This window comes from Protopterus annectens, chromosome 4.part1 (assembly GCF_019279795.1).
Source record: "Protopterus annectens isolate FY-2018-M chromosome 4.part1, PAN1.0, whole genome shotgun sequence".
Taxonomy (NCBI): Eukaryota; Metazoa; Chordata; order Ceratodontiformes; family Protopteridae; genus Protopterus; species Protopterus annectens.
Window position 1 is genome coordinate 838,332,647 of NC_056734.1, and position 24,238 is coordinate 838,356,884.

The following is a 24,238-nucleotide window of genomic DNA, read 5'->3' on the forward strand; positions in this document are numbered from 1 at the left end:
TGCAGTCAGTCTTGGAGACAAGCATGTGGATCTGGTAGCCTGGGGGAGACCCAGACAGGCTGCACACTTGCAGCCAGGACTGGTGCGGTGGTTACTTCAGGGAGGGAGCTACCTTGTAGCAGTGAAACTGAAGGTGAGCCACAGCTGCTTGTGGGTACTGATGTTCCCTTGGACAGAGTGACTGCAAGGGCAGAGGTGAGTAGTAGTACCCAGGCTGACAGTGAGGCACCACTGTCAGAGAATGCCAGGCTTCCTGTTGAAGGGGAGCTGGGAAGGGTTACAAAGACAGAGTTGATAAAGGCTCAGCTCTCACACCCTACATTACAAGGCTTGAGGGAGGTAGCTACTGAATCACCTGATTCTCAAGGGAAGGGGAAAGCTATATACTGGGACAAAGGGTTGCTGTATAGAGAGTGGGCCCCTGAGGAAGGGCTAGAGGGTGAGAGAATACAGCAGTTGATAGTGGCCAGAGCCTACCATCTGGCACTTTTAGCCATAGCCTATGATATTCTCTGTGCAGGTCATATGGGCATAAAGCATACAAAGAGACATATTATTTAGAACATTTATTGGCCTGGGATTTTCAGATATGTAACTGGGTATCGCAGGACCTGTGAGCAGTGCCAAAATGTAGACAAGGCAGGAGACAAGGTGAAAGCTCCTTTGATGTCTTTGCCTGTGATTGAGGAGCCATTTCAGAGGGTAGCTATGGATATTGTGGGGCCTCTGAGTACCACAAGTTCCACAGGGAAAAAGTATATCCTAGTGGTAGTAGATTATCCTATCAGATATCCTGAGGTGGTGGCTTTGTCCTCCATTGAGGCAGAAAAGGTGGCAAATGCTTTGTTAGAGATTTTCAGCAGGGTAGGTTTCCCAAACGAAATACTGACTGACAGAGGTGCCAATTTCATGTCAGACCTACTGGCTTGTCTATGGAAGTACTGTGGGGTGAAGCACCTAAATACCCGCCCCCCACCCCAGACTAATAGTCTTGTTGAGAGGTTAAACTGTACACTCAAGATGATGCTACAGGCATTTGCAGATCAGTTCAAGTGGGACTGGGACAAATATTTGCCCCATCTGTTGTTTGCTTACAGAGAAGTGCCCAAGAAATTCACAGATTTTTCACCCTTTGATTTGCTGTATGGGCATAGGGTGTGGGGACCTCTAGATTTGATTTTAGATGAATGGGAGGGTGAGTGTGAATCCCACAAGGAGTCTGTTGTGACATATGTCCTAAACCTCAGGACAATGCTCAGGGAACTCATGGGCTTGGCCCAGGAGATCCTGGCAGAAGCCCAACAACAGGAAAAAGGTCCAGTATGACAGGAATGCTCAAGCTGGAGTGTATGCTATAGGGTAACAGGTAATGGTTCTTATTCTGTTAGACACAACAAGCTGCAGGCAGCTTGGGAGGGACCCTACAAGGTGGTAAGGAAGGTCAGTGATGTTATCTTCATGGTAGAACTGCTAGGCAGGAGGCAGGGGCACAAATTGTACCATGTTAACATGATGAAACCTTACCAAGATAGAGTATTTGCAGTGGATTGCAGGAAGAATCTGAGGGGAAACTGGTGACTGATATCCTTAGTGAGGCTCAGACTGACACCTCGGTGGGGGGGTAGGAATGTCCCAGCAGCTATCCCCTACTCAGGTTTGAGAAATCTGAGCAGTGTTACAGGAGTTTGGGGACATGCTCACTGGGAAACCAGGGTGCACCCACCTGGTGCAGTACCATGTGGATACAGAACCCCAAAGGCCTATTAATCAGGCCCTTTATAGGGAGCCTGAGAGAGTCAAACAGACTCTGAGGGAGGAGATACAAGAAATGTTGGTACTAGGGGTAATTCAGGAGTCCAGCATTCCCTGGGCCTCCCCAGTGGTGCCGGTACCAAAGAAAGGTTCTTTGTGGACTACAGAAAGTTAAATAGTCACACAGAGTCAGATGCTTACCCCATGCCTAGGACAGATGAAGCCCTAGAGCAGCTGGATGGGGCAAAGTATCTTATCATCACTGATCTTACCAAGGGTTACTGGCAGGTGCCCTTGACTCCCAGTGCTCGAGAGAGTTCAGTCTTTGTGACTCCTTTTGGCTTGTATGAGTTCACGAAGATGCTCTTTGGGATGAAAAATGCCCCAGCAACTTTCCAGAGGCTGGTAGATTGTATCCTAGCAGGAGCAGGAGATTTTGCCTTGCTTACCTAGAAGATATGGTCATCTACAGCCATTCCTGGCAAGAGCACCTTCAGCATGTCAGGGAGGTGCTGGGCAGACTGTAGAGGGCAGGGTTGACCATTAAGCCCAGAAAATATCAGGTGGGTATGGTAGATGTCTCCTACCTAGGACATAGAGTAGGGAGTGGTAAGATCAGGCCAGAACCTGCCAAAGTGGAAGCCGTTCAGGCATGGCCTGCTTCTGTTACCAAAAAGCAGGTGAGGGCATTCTTAGGGACAGCAGGGTACTACATAAAGTCTTACCCCAGTTGTAGTACCATAGCTGCTCCCATCACAGACCTGACAAGGAAAAACAGGCCAACTAAGGTAGTGTGGACCCCAGCATGTGATCAGGCATTCCAGAAGCTTAAAGGAGTTTTGGGAGGAACCCCTGTGTTATTCAGTCCAGATTACGGCAAACAATTTGCTGTGCAGGTGGATGCTTCAAACCATGGGGTGGGGGCTGTACTTAGCCAGGTTTCCTCTGAGGGAGAAGAGCACCCAGTGATATATCTCCATCATAGGCTCCAACCCAGGGAGGAATGCTATGCAGCTGAAGAAAAGGAATGCCTAGCCATAGTGTGGGCACTAGTGTGGGCACTGCAGAGACTTAACCCTTATCTGTATGGAAGGAAATTCACTGTAGTTACAGACCACAATCCCTTAACATGGCTACATCGAGCCAGCCAGAAAAATGCCAAGTTACTAAGGTGTAGCCTAGGGTTACAAGTATATGATATGATAGTGCAGTACCGCAGTGGGATTAACAATGCCAACACAGATCGGCTCTCAAGACATTGAATGGGGTAAGGTATTCCCAAATAAGCTCAACCCTCTCAAGCAACATTTCTCAAGGGTCACTTGAAAAACTAGCTTGAGTTTTTGGGTCAGGGATGAGAATTGTGACACTGCCAGCCCAGCTGTCAGGAATATGGTAAATAATCATATGTCATTTGTGAATATTAACATGATTCATATGCTTGTCTTACAAATGTAAGAAAATTATATATGTGTATATTAAACTACTGGTGAAAAAGTGTGTGTTGAACAGGGTTTGTACAGTACTGAGCTTCAAGGATGTGTCCACAGTGTACCCTATTGGAAAAGAACAGAAATGTATATAAACTATATACCTGTGCAAATGTATGTTTTAATAGTAGAAGCTGGAACATACAGAGTTAACTTGCAAAACTTCAAGAAAATAAGTTGAAATTAAAGTGTTTTATGATTGTGTTATCTCTCAGTTCAGTTCAGCAGCAGACAAAATGTCTAGAGCTGGAAGTTTTTATATTGTCTTGAAACAGAAATAATTACTAGATTTCAAATGTAAAAGCAATTTATTGTTTTATGACTTTCAAGTTCTGCAAACTTCTGAGAGATATGTACTTCTCACACAGAGATGTTAACATTTTTTTAGTCTCTGTTTAGCCTGGGAACTGAAGTCAGGTGACAAAGAGAGATGTCATCCAAGCTAACCCAGGCAGTAATGTTTATTATTAATTTAAGAACTCTGTCAGAGAGAGACTGGGTATTTTGTATCTTGTCTTGGACCTAGAAACATCCATTCTGCACTTCTGCTTGTGTGTTGTCTGTAAGCAAGATTCAGGGCATAGTATCTTTTAGATATAGATAGGAATATAGTAAAGATTAGTTTAGATGTTTTCTGTATTTATTTGAGACTGTCCTGCAATGTTGTTTTAAAATATGACCTGTGATTCTGAACTCTAAAGTAACTGTGTTGTTTGAGTATTGTCTTGTTCTTTTATTATTTATTATTAAATATATTTAAACCTATGTTTGTGGCTGATATTTGTGAGACATATTTAAGCTCTTAGATACTTGCATATGTATTTTGGTGACACTGTACAGGGCACTCCTAATAGGCTGGTGCTTGGTCAAAAACTGCCATTTGGATAATAGTAACATTACACAGCAGGATTGGTCATCCTTTGGCAAGGGCCTTAAAGTAGCTGATAAGTAAGAGTGGCTGGTGGCAGCTGGTAGTACCTTATAGTTTGGGCAGAAGGGGGTATAGCTAGTAAACCTGTGCTAGCTTTTCCCAGGTGTGTGTGTGTGTGTGTGTGTATATATATCAATCAAATCTCAAAGTGTGTCAGCTACTTAGGCAGGGACATGAAGCACTGGTTGGACAGCCCGAGGGGAGGTCTGGTAACTTGGCCACCACTTGGCTGAGATCTTAAAACCCTGTAGTGGTGGGGGAGTCTTATTGGGGATCTGGGAGAAAAAGAGAGAAAACGGACAACAGCTGACTGTGATTTCTATTTACTTTTAAGGAAATTGTACTACTTACTGTGTGTGTATTTTCATCCTCCCATTGTGTGTACATCCTCACTGTGCTGTGAGTGAGGAGGATTGAGGCTCCATTATTTATTTGGCCAGTGGTGGGGTGTCACACCCTCATCCATGGTGCAATGGAAGACTGTCCCAAGAAAGTTAACCAAATTTAGCAAGCATGACCTTTTTTTGACAGAAAACTGTGGTTTGTCGATTCGGTTGTTGTTGTTAATGAGGTCCATGATAATCCATCCAATCCATTCCATGATCAGGGCTATCAGGCCTAATTAGGCTGATATGGGCTGATGGTCCTGGATTGTTGGATGCTCCACCTTTGTGTGTGGATCACACAGGCTGTCCTTCACCAGTACTCAGGCTTTGCTGAATAGGGCTTTTAATGGTGATGCAAGTTCCTGCCTGCAAAAGTTTGAGATGCAGCCTGAGATGTTATTAGATGTTATCGGGAGGCTGTATTTTTTTATGTTTGATGCAGAGAGAGCAGAGAACCTAATTGTGTATAGAATAGGAGGGAAGGGGGCAGGGACTGGGGATTTTACTGATTTACTGATGGTGGGATGAAATTTTCATCTTTCAGAGAATCTAGCCTTATTGCATCCAGCTATAAGTTAGCATTTGTTATATGTGTTGTATATGTAACACCAGTTCTGAACAGATCTGAGGTTTATGGAAGCTTCATTGAAATGCTTCAATAAAATGGAAAAAGAAAAAACAAAATGAAACAGAATAAATGGGCAAAAGAACTTTCACATTTTTAATGCGGCACTAAGCACTCATGACAGAGGGCCTGTATTATTAATGGCACAATAATAATGTACTGGGGCAAACTGAAACTAAAACCAAACAAACTAAAGTGTCTGAAGAGAACAGAAAAGCAAAGCACATGAACCACAAAGCAGTATAGAGAATGATGAAAATATCACATGGGGTCACTCATTACCAACAAGAAAACAAAAAAAAATAAAAAAAAAAAAACAAAATAATAATACATGAAAAAAAAAAAACAAAAGTAACATTGATAATTAAAATTACTACACCTAGTGACTACAGTGTCAGAATTTATTGGCAGGAACAAGAACAATGTGGAAGAAGGAAACCCAAACAATTCCAATAGTAGTAGGAGAAAAAGGATTAATAACAAAGAATTTATAATCGTACTTAAACATGCTACCAATACATGTATCCCCATATGAATCACAGAAGGAGGCAATTCTGAGTACATTGAAGGTGCTGAGAAGAGCATTCTTGTCTAACATTAAAGAATGAAACAATACTAATTTCATATACTCTAATCATTCCCAGGTTTAGGAATAGGTCCATTCCCATCTTGGTATTAGAAACCCAAAACAGATAGGAAAACTACACAAGCAGAGCATCATTGAAACAGTTTCTTTGGTGTGCAAACTCACTGTTGCAGACACTACTGACATTCATTTTATATAGTCAACTTTTGAAATTCAGTTCTTATAGAAACAATTCCAGCAGAAATATGATGTCACTGATAAACCTGTTTGTAGCAGTTTTGTACATTTAGTGTTATAATAGTTTTTGCTTACATATTTGTAGTGCCATTAATACTTTCTAGTTTGAGTTTATCACTAGTATTTCTACTGGATTCAGTTAGTTACAGAAGCACAAAATAATGCATTTGATTTAAACTTACAATGTTTAGTATCAGAAAAAATATATACTATTGTGAATTTATCATTGTGACCCCCTGCAGCCTCAACCCTATACTAAATATATTTACTATATGGCCTTGCTAATGCAGAGTAATGGGAATAGATGTTTTTTCAGTGAAAGTTCGCAGTAATTACAACCTACACATTTTTGGTGCATTTCGACATTTCTTCAGTGACTGCCAACTGACAATACTTTGTTTGATATGAAAATGAAATAAAAGGATGGATAGCAGTAGTGGCATATTGGCAGGCTTGGTCAACAGTAGACCTGAGTTCAATTCCTGGCCTGTGCAAGGGGACTGCACATTTCAAGAAGGAGGGATGGACTTGTCACACAATACCTACCCCTTCTCTGGAACAAACTGCCTCTCCAAGTTAAGCAGTGTGACATACTATCTGCCTATATAAAGGAACCTGACAACTGGATGTGTGTTTATAAATTCACTCCTGATATGACTGAACTGGTCCTTTTGGAAAAGAGAGACCAAGACTAAGGGTACTGGCAAGACAGAAATGACCTTGTGGCTCAGTTGCCTTGTAACTGCTATGATCCTATTCATAGGTTCATAGGTTCATAGGTAGGTACTAGGCCTATATAAGCCTAGCCAAAAGGTACCCGGGCTTTCGCCACCCAAGAAAATAATTTTCCTGTAACACTGTCGAGCAGATCCACAGAAGTGATCCCCGGGGTGAATTTCCTATCTCCCATCCAATCATCAAGATTTTTCGTGAAGAGTGCTAATGATGAGCTTTGTTTGATATAAATAGGTAGTTTGTTCCAGAGTATGGGAAGTCTCTTGGACAGGACTCTATCCCTCCAGCATGTTCTGTTTATTGTGGTGACAAGGTTTAGGTCCCTAGAGCATGTAGCTCGGAAGGATTGGGATTTCTTTAAGTGGTGCATGTCCAAAAGCTCTGGGTTTGACATAGCTTTGTATGATAGGCAGAGATCACCTCTTAGTAGGTGATTTGCAACAGAGTAATGCTGCAGTTTTTTGAGATGGTCTGCGTAGGGCATCTGTTTGAGGCCGGTAATCCTCTTTGTGAGGTATTTCTGCAAACTTTCCAGTTGTTGTAGATGTCTTGTGAGGTACATACCAAAAGGGACATTGTACTCTATAATGGGTCTAATGAGTGACAAGTAGAGGGGAACAATGACCTCTTTTTTCCTGGATGAGAAACCTTTCGTGATGAGGTGTGCCATGTAGAAGTATTTCCTGACTACTGTGTTGATGTGATTATCAAAGGAGAGACTACTGTCCACCTGTGTCCCAAGGTCTCATCACATTTTCGGTGTTAAGTAGACTACTGCCTATGTGGTAGTTCATGGGTACAGAGTTTTTACCAAAAGGGATGACAATGCACTTTTTGGCATTGAACTTGAGGCCATGGTTTTGAAACCAGGCATCTGTCTCAGCGAGGCCCTTTTGTAGGATGTCCACATCTTTTGGAGTTTTGATTATGGCTCCTAGTTTGCAGTCATCAGCGAACTTCATTAGCCAAAGACCTTCTGTGTTAGCCTGTACTTCAGAGAAGTAGATACCAAACAGGAGAGGACCCAGGACTGAACCCTGTGGTACTCCACAGGTATTCCTTTTAATATGAGGCAGTATGATCATAAATTAAAATCTTTAGCATGCAAAGGTGTAGGGGCAAAGCCCCCCTGCAGACCAAAAATGTACCCCCAATTCAAAACTTAGTTTTTCTGTGAAAGTCCAAGATGATGGCTGTTTGAGTTCCATTCAAGAAAGCTGATTGCTAATTTTGTTTAACTATCACAAATAGAATAATATAATTTCACTGCAAGCTGACTGTTTTGTATCTGAATTATCTCACATAGTATGGGGAATGTGGGGAAAAATGAAGTAATGATCCACAATATTAAAATCCAGCATCTGCATCGAGCTATCTAATTACATCACTGAGGAACATTTCCTTCTTGTACATATGTACATAGCCCTTTCCTCAATTACCCTTTTATGCATATCCTTCAGATGTCATTTTCTGTACTTTGCCCACATTGACATTAAGAATATTTATCATTTTGTTTATAATATGACTGTATTAATCAATTATGTTTGAATACTGTGCCATTACAATTGTGTTATTTTGTTTGTATTTCTTATTGTTGATTTGATTTTGTCCTTGTCTGATTACATCTCAGGCTGGGATTGAAATTGGTCAGTTTTGATCAGTACACTGCACAGGTAAATAAACAAACATACATGCATAATACATATCTTTAAAAAACAGGCATTTTACATTATTATATATTTATTTATGTCTAATATATATGTACTGCATGCAGCACAGTGATCACGCTCCAATACAGTGAAAAAGACAAACCGGTTAAGTGCTTCTATGGCATGAGACCCAATCTTAACAATTGCTAAGCACCCCTGCTTAAGTTGTTAAGATTAGGTATCAACCTATGCAGTAAAACCTGCCAATACTGACCATCAAACAACAGCAGCAGAATTAAAAACAGATTTCTTTCTACCTGCTGTTTGTGCCAGTTATCTGTCCATGACATTTTTCTGTAAAGGCAATGTATCACGCTACCTTTCTAGCAGCATTCGCCAAGAGCTTTACAGCTTTGAAAGATGGCAAAACATTTAAGAGCTTTTTTTCCTAAAACTAGTAATAAATGCAGAAGAGAAACAAAGAATTATGTATGATTGGGTCTCCATTTATAACCCATTATTATGTGTTCTCAACATAGATGCCAAGATTAACCTCTTAAGCGAATTTCTTGACATCCATGTCTCGGACATATAATAAGCAGGTTATGATCAGAGACCTGATCATAATCCTCAGTATTATTCATTACAGATTTCTGTGAGGATTATCTTTTATTCTGTATTCCTGTGGGTTGCTAATAGGCTGGCATTAGCTGCAGGACATCCTGGAGTGCAGGTAATCTAAACTATGTGCAAGTTTCCAAAAAACAAAAATATTCCCTTTATTTTCTGAACTAGTATGACTACAGAGTTCCTGAAAAAACATTTCACTGCTTTTGTTAGTTTGCTTTTGCATTTTCTATATTATTTTATTTTTTTGTGTTCTTCCTGTGCTATATCTTTAAATAAATGAGATTAGTATTTCAAGAGTCAGTAAAGTAATAGGTAGCCCTTTCTATATTTCTTTTAATTACACATGCACTAGAAGAAGCAAATCTCACATCTTATATGTACATGTTTCTGTTTTGAATTAATTTCTAACAAACATTATGCTAATCAGCTTTGTGTTTGTTTCAGACATGGATTTTGCTGTTAGCAGCCCTGTGTGGTGTTGCTTTCTCATCATACTGTGTAGTTATTTCGGTCCTTGGTTTAGTGCAAGGACCATACTGTCGGACTAATATTGGCTGGGGACATGTATTTCAGTCTACAAATGGAGGGTAAGGTTATTAGTTTTGTTTGTGTTATTGATGATTTTTAATGCTGGATTGTATTTGAATCAGCCAGCACTTCAGATCACATGCTTGGTATTTACAAGCAGTAAAGCGTGCAGGTTTATAAATGTCATAGTGACATTCACATGAGATAGAGGGTAATGGCTAGAATAACATGCTTTACTAGGAAATTGTACCTCATGATATGTCTACAAATAAATATGGCCTCAATACAAAGCTTGAGATGTCAAAATTATTAAACCATTGCGAGTGAAGCGCTACATATCAGAGTTATTCATAATCACCTCAGGTAGTATAATCCTGGTCAAACATGTTATGACAGTTATTACCCTTTACAGTAGACGACTTTCAAAGTGTTTTTAATGATTTCTATGTACTTTTTTAGTTGTTATTCTGCTTCTGGTCTATGTAAGTATTGTATTCTTTGACAACATGGGATGTTTTTGGTTGTTTTTCTACTCAGGTTACAGTGAAATGACATTTCTGTTTACTTTAATAATGTCTGATTTATTTTGTTTCACAGATTGCAATGCATTTTATAGCATTAATAGAAAGGTAGGAAGACACAGGGTATTCCACTAAAGATTTAATAACAGCAGTAAATATGAAACCTGGCCATTTTCATTCTTTAGTTATTTATTTGATATTTGTTAACTGGGTTGGTCAAACTGAGCCAGCAGCCCATTTTCAATGGAGACCCAAGGAGAAAACTTCACAGTAATACCAGCTAAAGTTATAATACCAGCTAAAGTTATAATTACAAAAAAAAGAAAAATACAGTATTAAACAATTTGAAAAGGAAAAGCAATAATAGACAAAAAATATGTAAGGTAGATAAAATATGTACATAGTGGATATAGCAAGGAATATCAGTGTAAATATACAATATATTTAACAGTAGTTATTAAAGTAGAACAAAAAATATACATATTTACATGGATTGTTGTAAGCCGCGGTGGTACAGCGGTAGCGTTGTTGCCTCACAGCAAGAGGTTCTCCTGTTTGATTTTCGGCTGGAGTGCCTTCTGTGTGGAGTCTGCATGTCCTCCCCATGGTTGAGTGGCCTCCAAAAGACATACGTGAATGGGTGTGCCTTCGCTGATGGTTGGGCTTCGGGCTGGCAACTCGGCATCATAAAATCGACTGCCAATCATTAGCATACTGGAGTTCTGCTGTGGCGACCCCTAACTGGGAAAATCCGAAAAGACAACAACAACATGGATTATTGCAGCACTGAAACTGGAGTCGGACAACAGTAAAAACAGAGAAAAAAATCATAGGATTTGAACATTAAGTAGAAAGGAGAATTTAACAAAGATGGGGATGAGGAGGTTAGGTAGGGTCACAACAGGGACAGGATCATGTTTTTACTAGGTAGTGTTTTAGCTCTTATTTGAAATGTTTTAAGTCTGTGATATATATTATGTAAGAGAGTTTATTCCAGGCTTGGGATATTGAGTATTTGTATAGGAGCTTTCCAGTGTTTTTGCTGGGTTTGTAAATATCAAGGAGATGTTGTTTGGAGGTACGGAGGGGATGATTAGGGGTATAGTAAGACACTCGGGAAGAAAGGGAGGGGCAGGAAGTAGGTTTGTATAGTACTGGATGTGTAATTTGGAACTGTATCAGATGAAGTTGGGGGAATTCTAGCCACTGAAGTTTCTTTAGAAGATGGCAGTGTTGAGAGTTATAAGGTAGATTAATGTCAAATCTGGCTATTTTGTTGCAAGTTTGTTCAAGCTTAGATATTAATGATATTAATTCTTGTTCAGAATCTTGTGTCTCAGGTGAGTAGTTGACAAAACCTGGTGGGGGGGGTTATTTCCAATAAAGTACACTTCTGTACCTCTCAATTTTCTTTCACCAAAATGTGTGACACAATGTATGATGAATGGATGAAACGTGTGTTACATGCTCAAACGTGAGACTGGAAATGCAGAGTACAGGGAAATAAAATGCAGTTATGTTTTAAATGTTTGTAAACCACATACCATCACACATTATTTTACATTTTATGTTGCTAAATCTTATTGGTCAGTGTAGAAAATTGCTACCTCTCTGCATTGCAGAAGGTTCTAGAGAGCAAAAAATGACTGGCAAACCTTGCATTGTCTGACACATGACACTTCTGAGCACATTATATATAGTGGCTGAGTAGACAGTGACTTGTTTCCATTTCTGTCAAAAATCTGCAAGAACTTTGTTATACAGTGTGTGTGAGACAGGAAGTGTAACTAAAAAAGGAAGGAAAGTTGAAATTGTGATGCATCCAGTGCCTCTGCCTACAGCAGTGGATCTTACTTTCATGATGGACTATGAGAATCCTAATTGGTTACCCCTGAAAGTGAACCAGACCTAAGTGTTATTTAATTTATTTTTATTTAGTTCCATTTGTTGACCAAGAGTATAATAGAGCTAAAATATAATTGTATACATATATATATATATATATATATATATATATATATATATATATATATATATATATATATATATATATATCCATACACATATACACACACATATATATATATATATATATATATATATATATATATATATATATATATATATATATAGTTATACAGGTATAACAAGTAGTTTAGGGAAGCCTTTATAGATCAAACACTTTAGATAAAACATAAGAAATAAGGGAAAAAGAATGCAGTTATATTTGTGAACATATTACAACTTAAAAGTAAACTGGTAATGATGGATTTCAACAGGCAGAGGGACTGGATATTAGTTGTTGAGAGGAAATAGTATGAAGAGTGCTCACTTAACAGTGGTGAAGAAAGGGGAAAAGATGAGATTTGTAAAAATAGTTTAGAACATACTTCTCAACTGTCTAGAATTTAGCAGAGTATCTAGAATGTGATGTTGTCAGTCTTCATTTATTCTTGACTGATGGGTTCTTTTCAAAACATCTGAACTGATTTAGCTGTTACTACAGCTCGCTATGACCAAACACTGTCGAGCTTAAGCCTACCCACAAAGCCTTTCTCCTAGTTACCATAGATCTCGTTTGCTGCTTCCAGATGCATTTGCCAGAACTCTCGAGCTAAGTCAATTATTATAGCAATAACCCATGCCTGGGTGTGGGTAATTGTGGGGATTTACCCGGTGGCTGGTTTGTAGGGAGGGCGAGGTCCCGAGGACCAAAAAAAAGATGCATTAACCTCCAGCCAGCATACCCACACCCAGAATTGGGTTATTAATATTATTTAAGAAAAGAAATAATTGAAAGAAATAATTTTCTTAATAATGGCATTGCCTAATGCCTTGTCTGTGCTGTCTGTTCCGCGTCTGTGGCAGTTCTGATGTACTGCAGCATCAGACGCGTATGAAACGAGTAGCAAGTAAGTTCTTTGTTTTAGCAACGTTGCTTGTTAATTGGTTCGTTATAAGTAAGGACACAACCATAAATAAATTAAAAAAAACAGCTGAGATCCTTTTTTAAAAAGCTAAACTGCTCTAAACGCTTTATTTTTCTATCTGTAACCTTCCTTTCCCTGAAGAATTTTTCTTCGCTATATATTTCTACTTGTTCCTATGTGATTTCTGCCCTCTCCCTTTTTAGTCAATACAAGTATATTCTCTCTACCGTCATTGGTAGTTCTCTTCTTCTGTACAGACATGTAGTGTTCCTGCCATTGTTGGTAGAGTCTTCCTTCTCACTGATTTAAAAAAAATCTTGTTGTTGTTCTGCTTTCCTTTGATGTTTTGTCTGAGTATGCGAGTGGATGTGTTCGGTAGCTTTTCTCCTGAAAAAGTGTGTTTCTGGTTCCCTTTAAAGTTTTTTGTTGAAAAATCTAAGGACCCTTCTGGTTTTTTAAGATGTGCCAAAAATGCGGCCAGTAGGTTCACCCTTTCTGTCCGATTTTTTCTTTCTGTGTTTTCTGTTTGAGCCAGGTCCATGGCTATGTCAAGGAAGAAATAACACACTCATATTGTGTTTTAAGAATACATTAATTTTGAGATGGAGGCCTTTTCTGGTGTTGACAGGGAGGAACATGAAACATCTCTGTCATCAGCCTTTCTTCTGTTTTGAGAAAAAAATGGGGAGAACAGAAGCATTTCAGTGCCACCTTCTTCTTCGACACTGTCTTCTAGATGACACAGAGTTTCGATTTAAGTTCCTCTGAACCGACTGCTTCTAAGCATATTGCTATGGTTCCGACAGCAACTATGGAACTGATAGCCTTATCTGAATCTGCATCTTCAGCACTGAAGGATCTTAGATTCCAAATCAAATATAGCTTCAGTTCCAACAGCATCTATGGAACCGATAGCCTTATCGATATATGTATCTTCGGCACCAAAGGAGCTTCAATTCTGAAAAAATAAATTATGTACTTACCATAAGGTTATATCTGTGTTATCGATCTTTATTTATCCTTGACTGATGGGTTTGATTCCGAATATTGGAACTGACTTGGCCGTTACTACACCTCGCGATGCTCAAAAACTCTCAAGCTTAATTCTTACCCACAATGCCTCTCTCCTAGTTACCTCAGATCGAGTTTGCAGAAAAACAAATGATATAAGCATAATGCTCTCATAGAGGCTATATCTGGAACCTTTTATTGATATCCAGAAATAAGGTCTTCATATTGCCCATTCCAGGAAAACAACTGCTAAGGCAGGGGGAAAGGTGGGAAAGGAGGGAGGGAAGTTAAGGATAAATGAAGATGGACAACACAGATGGAATTTTATGGTAAGTACATATAACTTCTTTATCTGATGTTGTCAATTTTCATTTATCCTTGACTAATGGGACTGAGTCCCTATCTACCTTCGACCTTGGGAGGATTCGTGAGAGTAAATTTATGAACGCCATTGCACCACATGGGTCTCTTCACCTGGAGACCAAATTCAGTTTGAAACAGATGGTGAAGGTGTGTGGAGTAGCCCAAGTTGCTGCTGCACACATATCATCCATAGAGGCTGAAGATAAAAACCATGGAAAACAACACGTATTTTATAGAAAGAGCTTTTAAAGGAACAGGCAAATCCATTTGTTTCTGTGCTAGACACATGAAATGCAATTTTTGAGCCATCTGTCTAAGCTAATCTTGTTGTATACAGATAAAAGTGTAACTGTCTGTGAACATCTGATAAATATAGACAGTATTTGTTGTTTTATCCTTAAGAGGCCTCTATCTCTCTGAAAAAGAGGAATGGGGGTTTACATAATAAGGCTTGTATGTTAGGAAATTCCTCTGGCAGAAGATATCAGCACTAAGAAATAACTTTCCCAGGACCAAGGTTTTGTAACTGCCAGTTAGCAACAGGTTGGCTAGGAGGCCATACAAATGCCCATAAGACCAAAAAAGAGAATGGAAGATGAGGTATGGTCCTTAAAAGGAAGTCTTAATAATAGAGTTGCTCCATAAAGAACTATGCTAGCTGGACTTTAATAGCTGAAGGAGAAACTCCTGGGTTGACAATAAAAGCTAAAAGGGTTTGAATTTGTTAATAGTAAACAAAAAAGGAGCCAATGCTCTTTTGAAAAGTCCAGAGAGTGAAATTTCTTCCTTTTGTTAGGTAGAGCCTACGTGTGGATGGCTTGTGGGACGCTAACAGAAAGAAGACGACCTTGGGAAGAAAAATTTGTCCACTTGTCCGTGTCTGGAACTGGGGGAATCAAGCTGTCAGTTGAATTTGAGAATGTTCAGTTGAGTCAAAGTATATGGAAGGTCTGGAGCTGGGTCCAGAATCCATGGTTTTTGCATCAGATAAGGCCAATGTAAAAGGTGAAACCCAATCTGTATCTTTTTCATCACATTTGGAATGAGGGGCACTTGTGCAGCAGAAGAACAGACCTACTCAATTTGCCTGCTATCATATTGGAGCTCCCTGGAATATGCAATGCTATCAGAAATTGGTCTGAAGAAAAAACACCCACTGTCATAGTCTGAGTGCTTCTCGCCAAAAAGGGTTAACATTTGGCCCTTCCTATTTGTTGGTGTACCAAACGACTGACATATTATCTGATTGAATCGCAATTGTTCCCAAAGGGAGAGCAGTCTTAAAAGTTTGCAATGCTAAAAAACTCTATTTTCATTGCCAGATGTTGATTGGAAATTGGCCTTTATAGGGAACCATGGAGTGTCTAGTCCAGAAAATGCCTGTTCGCACCATTTAGAGACTTCTGTGGACACTATGACCTTGGCTGTGGAGAGAACAAGGGGACAGTCCCAAGGAATCTCTTCAGAGTGCAACCTCCAAACTAGATCTTTCTGCAAAAATTAGAAAATTGGAAATCGCAAATGGAACTGACATAGGTTAATAAGGTATCAACCATTACAAATCAAATAGCCATTGAATAATTTTCCTGTGATACTTTGCCAAGGGAACTAGTGTAACCAACACAAGGCCTTGAACCTAGGGGCTATGAAAGTTTCCGTATTGAAAAGTGTCCCTATGAACTCTAAACCCTGAGTCAGAGTTAATTTTGTTTTTCATAACTACAATTATTCCAAGGCATGTACAAATTAGGGGAACATAGTCTGTTGGTTTTAGTAACAAATACCTGGACAAAGCGGTAATGAGCCAATCACCCAGATATAGAAACCCCTTAGAATCCTTGCATTCTCAAGGTAGCTGCTGTTTCTGCCATGCCTTTAGTGAGCACCCTGGGGACTACTTTGAGGTCAAAGAGAGGAACCCTGAAGTGATAATGACTTGCTAGTAACCGGACGTGGAGGAACCTGCTGGAGCGTCTGTCCATTTAATATGGTAATATGCCTCCCGAAGGTCTAAGTAGCATAACCAGCCATCCTTTTTCAAGAACAGAAGGCCAGTTTGAAGTGTGGCCTTGCAGAATTCCATTTGGCAAATCAAGCTGGTCAGAACACTGAAATCCAAAATTCATCTGCAGACACCTGCCTTTTTAGCACTAAAAATAATCTTGAGTAAATCTCAGATTCTCTCTCATTTGGTGGGAATTCTTAAATTACTCTCTTTTTTTCTTTCTTTCTTTTTTTTTTTTTTTTTTTTGCAGTTTTTTGCAGTTTTTTTGTATTTGTGTAACTGTAGGAGCACTCTTGTTGGATGCAACATTGGGGGGTTTCTTGTATACTGGGTGGTGAAAGTGGAGAAGGTATGATAAAACCTCTGGATATAATCTTTTTACACTCAAGAATCTGCAGTTATTTCTAGCCAGGCATTTAGATGTAAGAATAAGCTCCTCCTCAACTGCACCCAGAGGAGGATAATTGTGCTTCCTATCAGGAGCGCTGATAGGGATTATTAAAGAAAGAATCCCTGAAGCTGTGGTTCTGCTGGCCACTTCTGCTGTGTGAGTGGCATTTTCCATCAAAGTTCCCCCTGTGTGCCCCTGGTAGAACTTTCTCTCCATGTGTCTTAGAAAGGCCCTTTGGATCTTGAACCATATTACCCCAGTGCCCCTCTGATTTCTGGAAAAGGATCTTTTGGAGGGGAAGGAAAAAGTACCTCTATGGCTGAATAATGTTTCTCGAAATTTTGTGGCCAAAAGGAGTCAATCTGTCAAAAGGACATGGACAGTTGAAGACCTCAATGATTCTGCAAAATCACATAGATGTATCCAGGTGTGTCTCCGAATGGAAAAGCCTGAAAATGCCTGTCTGCAAGTACAACGAGGGTCATGGACGAGCTGTGCACAGACTAGGAAACAACTTTCCCATGTAGCTTCTCAAGGACAGCTCCCAAAAGGGTATCTGATAACTCTTTAATGAGATCCCTTGAAGTCTGGTAAAAGGTGACAAGAAATTCAAGCATCTTAAGGAACAGATCGATAAAAAGTGAACTCGCTTTCCAAACTTATCAATCGTCTGAAATTCCATGCTAGGTCAGTGAAATAGAGGAACTTCTTACAGCCATCACCTTTCCTGAGGTGGCTTTGATGACTATGGAATCCACAGGCAGTGTTAATGCTCAGAGGGAGAAGAAAATTCTATCAGGGGTACGGAGGGGGGTGGGCTGAAAGGAAACAGTACCTTTCCATGCCTGTGGAGAAATCAACTGTATAAGATCATCTATGAATGGAACACCCAAAGGATAGATAGTCGGGTGCTGGGTAAGAATGTTGGGGCTTTCAGTCACCTCCCTGTTCTAGTGGATCCAATGTGTCTCCAAGGGAGACATCATCATGGGGAGACTGTAGAGACTCTTCTTCATTGCATTCAGCATCATCAGTAACAGATTTCTCCATGGCATGTAAGTGCTGCCTCTTGCACTTTCTCTTTGAAGGGCCTCCTCTGGGAAAGGGTTTGGAGGGACGGTATCAGAAGAAAGATGGATCAGGTAGTCAGGAATCCTGCAGTCTGGGCAAACGCCACCCCTGTGGATTGTTGGTAAAGTATCAAAGAAGGGTAGGGGTGGACTGTACTAGACAGGGCTCCTCATAGCTGCAAAAAACCTGAACTCTGTGATGAGAGAAGGGCCAGCAGGACTGAAAAGAACAATCCTGGGACCATGATCACTCCTCGCCCTGAAAAGAAACTGCTGAGGCAAAAGTCAGAACTGAATCTATGTATGCCGATGCTCAGAGATGCAAGGACTGCTTCAAGAAATAAGATTAAACACATGCTCCCTGGAGTCGACAGCAGACTCAGCCCCAAGAGATCTCTGTATGTGCCAGTATCCACTGTTAAAACATAAACATTTTAATTCAGTTACTACCCGCATGTATGTTTCCGTCCTGTGCAAAATGATCCAGCATTGATATATGATCTGATGTTGTCAATCTTCATTTAATTTTTGACTTTTGGGTTTGGTTCCCTATATTGGAACTGAATCAGCCATTACTACAGCCCACAAGAACCAAAAACTCTCAAGCTTAAGTCCTAACCAGAATGCTGCTCTCCAATTTACCTCAGATCTCGTTTGCCTCTTTCTTGTACAGACACGCTTGCCTTTGCTCTCAAGCTAAGTAAGGAGTTTTTCTTAATACTTTGCCTATCTTCCCTTTTCAACAACTAAATTTATTACTACAGTTATCCCTACCATTTACTTCTTTTTCATGTAGTTCTTAATTACCATTGATGATAATTTTCTCCTTTTTCTGTACGCTTTGTGTATTTCTCCTTCTACCATTGTTGGTAGATATCTCTCTTTCCATGCACTCTGGTGTACAATACCCTTTCCTTAAAGTCCTTTAAAAATCTTTGGCTATTTACTCTGTTTAAATGGGTACAAGTGCTTGTTTTCTTGTGTATTCCTCCACCCATCTGTTGTGGACTTGTGTGGTCTGACTGAAACGTTCCTTTTCTTTGTTATGGCTGAAATACCTAGGACACTCCAGCCTTAAGAAATGCCAGTAGTGTGTCAATAAAATTCCTTCTTCAGACTTATATGTGTTATTTGTATATTGCATGGGACAACTAACATTTCATCTTCCTCTGGGAAGGCCTAGTAGAGAAGCTTGTCTTTGCCATCTTCTTCACTGGTACTGACAGTCTAAAAGTCAAATACTCAGTGCCAAAATACTCCTCAGCACCAACAGATGTTGGTACTGAAGCACTGAAATCAAAGGTCAAATCCTCAGTGCCAAACAGCTCCTCGGCACTGACAGACATTGGTACTGAAGCAGGGAAAATCAAAAGTCAAATTGTCAGTGTTAAACAGCTCCTTGGCACTGACAGATGTTGGTACTGAAGCACTGACAACCAAAAAGTCAAGTCCTTGGTGCCAAAGCTCCTTGCCACTGATGGACGTTGGTACTGAAGCACTGAAAATCAAAAAGTCAAATCCTCAGTGCCAAAAAAAGCTCCTCAGCACTGACGGACATTGGTACTGAAGCAATGACAGTCAAAAAAGTCAAATCATTGGTACAAAAAGGTCCTCAGCATCGACAATCATGGTACTGAATTGTCAGCACTGACACCCTCTATTGCTTCTAAACCTTTGACGCTGAGGACTTCAGTGCAGATTTAAACCTGTAGCTTGGTTCCAAAGGTCTCAGCTCTGGGCGCTTGTTTGGCACCAACTGATTCAGCATCAAGTGTTTCTATTTGGCAATCACTCAAGTTTCAGCAATCCCCATTCATTTATCTTTTCTGCTGGGGAATTACTTGAGGCCCCTTTACACAGACCCAGGTCTCCCTCAGTGTCCTCTATTCCACAAAAAAAAAAAAAAATGAGAAGAGTTCTTTGGTGCTATCAGTACCTCCCAGGGTGTTATCTGCTTGGTCGGCCCTGAGGGGCAGGACTCTATTCCAATTGTTTCAGAAACATCTCTGCACCTTGGGGCTTTGGTTTGGGTCATTCAGCACCATTTTTTGTCTTGAAGGTGGTCTCACTGGAGTGGAGAGTGACCATGGCTCTGAGGCAGTTTATCTCAATTCTGGACTCCTTTCACTCTTTGGGGGCACCAGCTCTCGAGGCTATGGAGTCAACCTTAGCTGCCTCAGCTACTCAATTGACCTCATCCTCCTTGAGGCATTTTTTTCCTTAAGTCCAGTTATCCAGTTTGCTACTCCACTGGACCAGTGAGTGTTTAAACCTCATGAGACTCAAATACAGATTCTGTCTTCTTCTGATACCTTGCCAAACCATCCCCCAGATGAGGCCCATTAGAAGAAAAACTGCAAGAAGAACCACTTAGATCCCCCTGATGATTTTTCCTTTGGAGACATCCTGAACATTATGTAACACAGGTGATTGGAACTTACAAAATCCCCACCACTGAGGAATCAGTATACCTGCAGGCTTTTCTCACTCACCCATCTACCTGTTGAGTGACTCTGCCCATGGGTTACCCTTTTCAGTTGATTCCAACTCAATTGAAACTATCCCTAGAAAGCAAGATGAGTGGCTGACATGTAACAGGAACTGGCTGAGGAAAGTTCCTCTATCCATCCAGTCAACAGAGAGTCTCAGATGATGGATTGGTTTGGCAGAGGATTTAAATTTTATTGACCTTTGTCTTACAGTCTTTGAAATTTTGGGCCATTTACACTAAGCTTCAAGAGATCTGGTTAAGGAGCTCTTGGGTACCCTGGCAGGATCTGTCTCAAAAAAGGCACAAGATAAAGTTGCCTCTCAGTTGGCTACCATGGAGTTTGTATCTAATTCCACCATGCAGCTCATTGCTCATGCAGTCAGAGTGACTACCAAAGCAGCGGGTTCAAACATAACCATAAGCAGACATGCCTGGATGCACTTGTGTGAATTTATGGAGCCATTCAAGTCTTCATTCATCAATGCACCCTTTGACAGATCATCCCTTTTTGTCCCTAAAGTTCGAGAAACTTTCTCCAGGTGTGAAAAAGATGGAAGGACTCTTTCTGCTCTAGGCATATGTTTTTCTACTCCTCAATGGTCCTATTCTAGGAACCATAAGAGTGGGAAAATGTGGTTCAAAGAGTCCCAAGAGGCTTTCCAGGACGCAAGTGGTGTACTCTGTACCTAATAAACTCAGTAGTTTTGGTTAAAGGAGCAGAGAGGGGAGCTTTAATAGAAGACACCATCCATACGGCAGTGGTGGCCCACAAAATCTGGGTTCCAGGGACTCCTTTCCTGGAAAACCCTATCAGCACTACTGAAAGGAGGCCTAATTGCTTTCCTCTGGAAGCAGTCAGGGTCATTTATCCTTTCACCAACATGCCTGGCTCCAGATAACTTTGGATGTTTGGGTGCACAGAATCATAACCAGAGGATACATCATACCCCTCCAAATCTCCAACAAAATTCCTGATGTTCCACCCACCCAACAGATAATATGTTGGTAGTTTGGTACAGCAACAAGCAGGGAGGAATGAAGTCTTACCCCCTTTGTCGGGAAGCTCTCAGAGTTTGGCAGCGGGCAATCTCTTCCACCTGCTTTCTGATAACAACACATATTCTGTGGAATTATGATATGATAGCAGGCAAACTGAACAGATGTATTCTCCTGCCTCATGAGTGGTCTCTCAATCACAAAGTGGCAGAAAAGATTTTTCATTGCTGTGGCCAGCCATGCTGTGACCAATTTGGATTGCCCCTGAACAAGATGTGCAGCAGCTGCTTTGCCCTGGTCCCCCCTCCGGTGAGTCCCTGAGAGACACTCTCCTACACATGGGCCCTCGGGATTTCTGTACACCTTTCCTCCAATTCCATTAATTCCTCAGTTTCTAAAGAAAATGATCAGGTTGAAGAATAAGGTAATCCTCATTGCTCTCTTCTGGCCTCAACATATTTGGCTCCCCCATTCTTTGGCCTTATCTGATTCAGTGACCATGGACTCTGGACCCAGATCCAGATCTTCTATCCCATCCAGAGAGATTAGTTCACCCAAACCTTCAAAACCACAAGCTCATGGTTTGGTTTCTCCAGTTCCATTGACTGCCAGGTGTAATAATCTACCTTTGCCAGTTCATAAGATTCTTTTGGCCTTCCATAAACCTTCAGCCTGAAAACTCTACAATAGCAAATGGAAGAGATTTTTCTACTGGGATCATGATAATAACAGTGACCCCCTTCTCCTCTCCTATCAACAAATTCTTAGAATTTTTAGCTTTGCTCTTTGAAGGAGGGGCCTCTTCCACTCCTATGAGGATTCAACTAGTGGTTATTTCAAGTTTTCATAATGGGTTAAAAAAATATTCATTAATTTCTCATAAACTTTGCAAAGCATTCTTAAAAGGGACCTTGATGTTAAAGCCTCCGTATAAGGATCCATTTGCACCATGGGATCTAAACTTAGTCTTACAAACAATAGTACATTCCCCCTTTGAGTTTGCTTCTAACTGCAACCTGAAATTCTTATCTTGTAAAGAACATTTGTGGTAGCAATTACTTTTGACAGAAGATTTTCCGAAATTCAACACATATTGCAAATCATCGTATTTGATATTTCACAAAGACAGGGTCTCCTTGAGAATGAACTCTTCTTTCTACCAAAAGTGGTTTCAGAAACAAATATTAATCAGGCAATCGATTTACCCAGTATTCTTTCCCAATTTCTCAATCAAAGGTGAATACTGTTTGCATTTATTGGATGTTCATAGACATTTGCGCTTTTATCTTCATAGAACAAAAGACACTGGAAAATATGACCAACTGTTTGTTTCCTTTTCAAGTACCAGAATGGTTAAGCCAGTATCCAAGGTTATTTTTTTCTAAATGGCTGAAATATTGCGTATCCTTCATTTACAAGAGGAAAGTCAAATTACCTGGGCCTGTTAGGGCACACTCTACTAGAGCCATAGCTACTTCAGCAGTTTCTCATTCTAAGGCTCCCATGGATGATGTTTCTGCAGCAGCAACATGGGTTACCCCATATACCTTTATTACTCATTACAAATTGGATTTGATATCTAGGGAAAGAGCGTCATTTGGTTCTATGGTGCTCAGGAATATCCTTCCATGAGTCTTCCCAAGATCTAAGGTAGCTGGGAACTCTGTCACATATGTCAAGAATTAAATGAAGGTTGACAACATCAGATAAAGAAGTTATGTACTTACCATAATGTTCCATCTGTGTTGTCAATCTTCATTCATCTTTGACTCCCCACTCTCCATCCCCCTTCCATTCAGAACTCTTGGTGGAATGAATTATGCTCCTAGTTATGCATTTTTTCATATACAACACCAGATAAAGGTGTTACTAGGATTATATTTTCTGTCCTTTCTTTTCTATCTGCAAACTCAATCTGAGGTAAATTGGAGAGGAGCATTCTGGGTAGGACTTAAGGTCGAGAGTTTTTGGTTCTCATGGGCTGTAGTAATGGCAGAATAGTTCCAATATTTGAAACTGAACCCATATGTCAAGGATAAATGAAGCTGGACAACACAGATGGAACATTATGGTAAGTACATAACTTCTTTTCAATACTAGCAACTTTGCAAACACATTTGATTCTCAAACACCATAGAGTTCTAATAAATTTGAATATAAGCATCTGCACAAATCAGTTTGATAGTCAAATGTCATACAGTTCTAATACACTTGGAACAAAAGTATTTGTGCAACTCAGTTTGATATTCACATGCCATATAGTTCTAATACATTTATAACACAAATATCTTGTATAAGCCATCCTGAAATTCAGAGGATATATCATTCTGTAGAGAACTCCAGCTGGGTACATTAGAAGAGGTTCAATTGGACACCACCATGTTTGGTGCTGAAGAGGGTCTCACTCATTGGCACCAATGGAGAGCTCCCCTCTGATAGTTTCAGCACCTTATCCTATACTTGGTTTGGAACCAAAGTTCTTTGGTTCTGAAAATGCAGATTTCAATAAGGCTATCAGTTCCAATGTGCTGTCAGAACCGAAGCAACATGATTAGAAGCAGCTGCTTCAGAGGAACTTAAATGAACAGAAGCTCTATGCCATCCAGGAGATGGTATCGAGAACAAAGTTGGCACTGAACTGTGTAAATCTGTCGAAATATAAGAGAAGGCTGATGAGGGAGATGATTCACTTTCCTCTCTGTCAACACCAGAGATGGTCTCCACGTTAAAAGCACTTATTCTCATATGCAACAAAAGGTCTTTCTTGAAAACAATGCAAATGTGCTATGTCTTTGCCACCAACACAGCTATAACCTGACTCAAACAGAAAAATAGCAAAAGAAGGGCCATCAGAAAAAGTGAATCTTCTGCCACATTTATGGCCCAACTCAAAAAACCATAGGGCCTTTTG

General features: G+C 40.2%; 1 protein-coding gene across 1 annotated transcript in view; it reads left to right on the forward strand.

Moving 5' to 3' along the window:
* Window positions 1–24,238, forward strand: part of TM4SF18 (transmembrane 4 L six family member 18) — a 73,535-nt gene that overhangs the window by 21,313 nt on the left and 27,984 nt on the right. Inside the window, exon 3 of the mRNA XM_044070864.1 lies at window positions 9,466–9,608. Within this exon, the coding sequence (XP_043926799.1) occupies window positions 9,466–9,608 (143 nt within the window). The remainder of the gene's footprint in view (window positions 1–9,465; window positions 9,609–24,238) is intronic.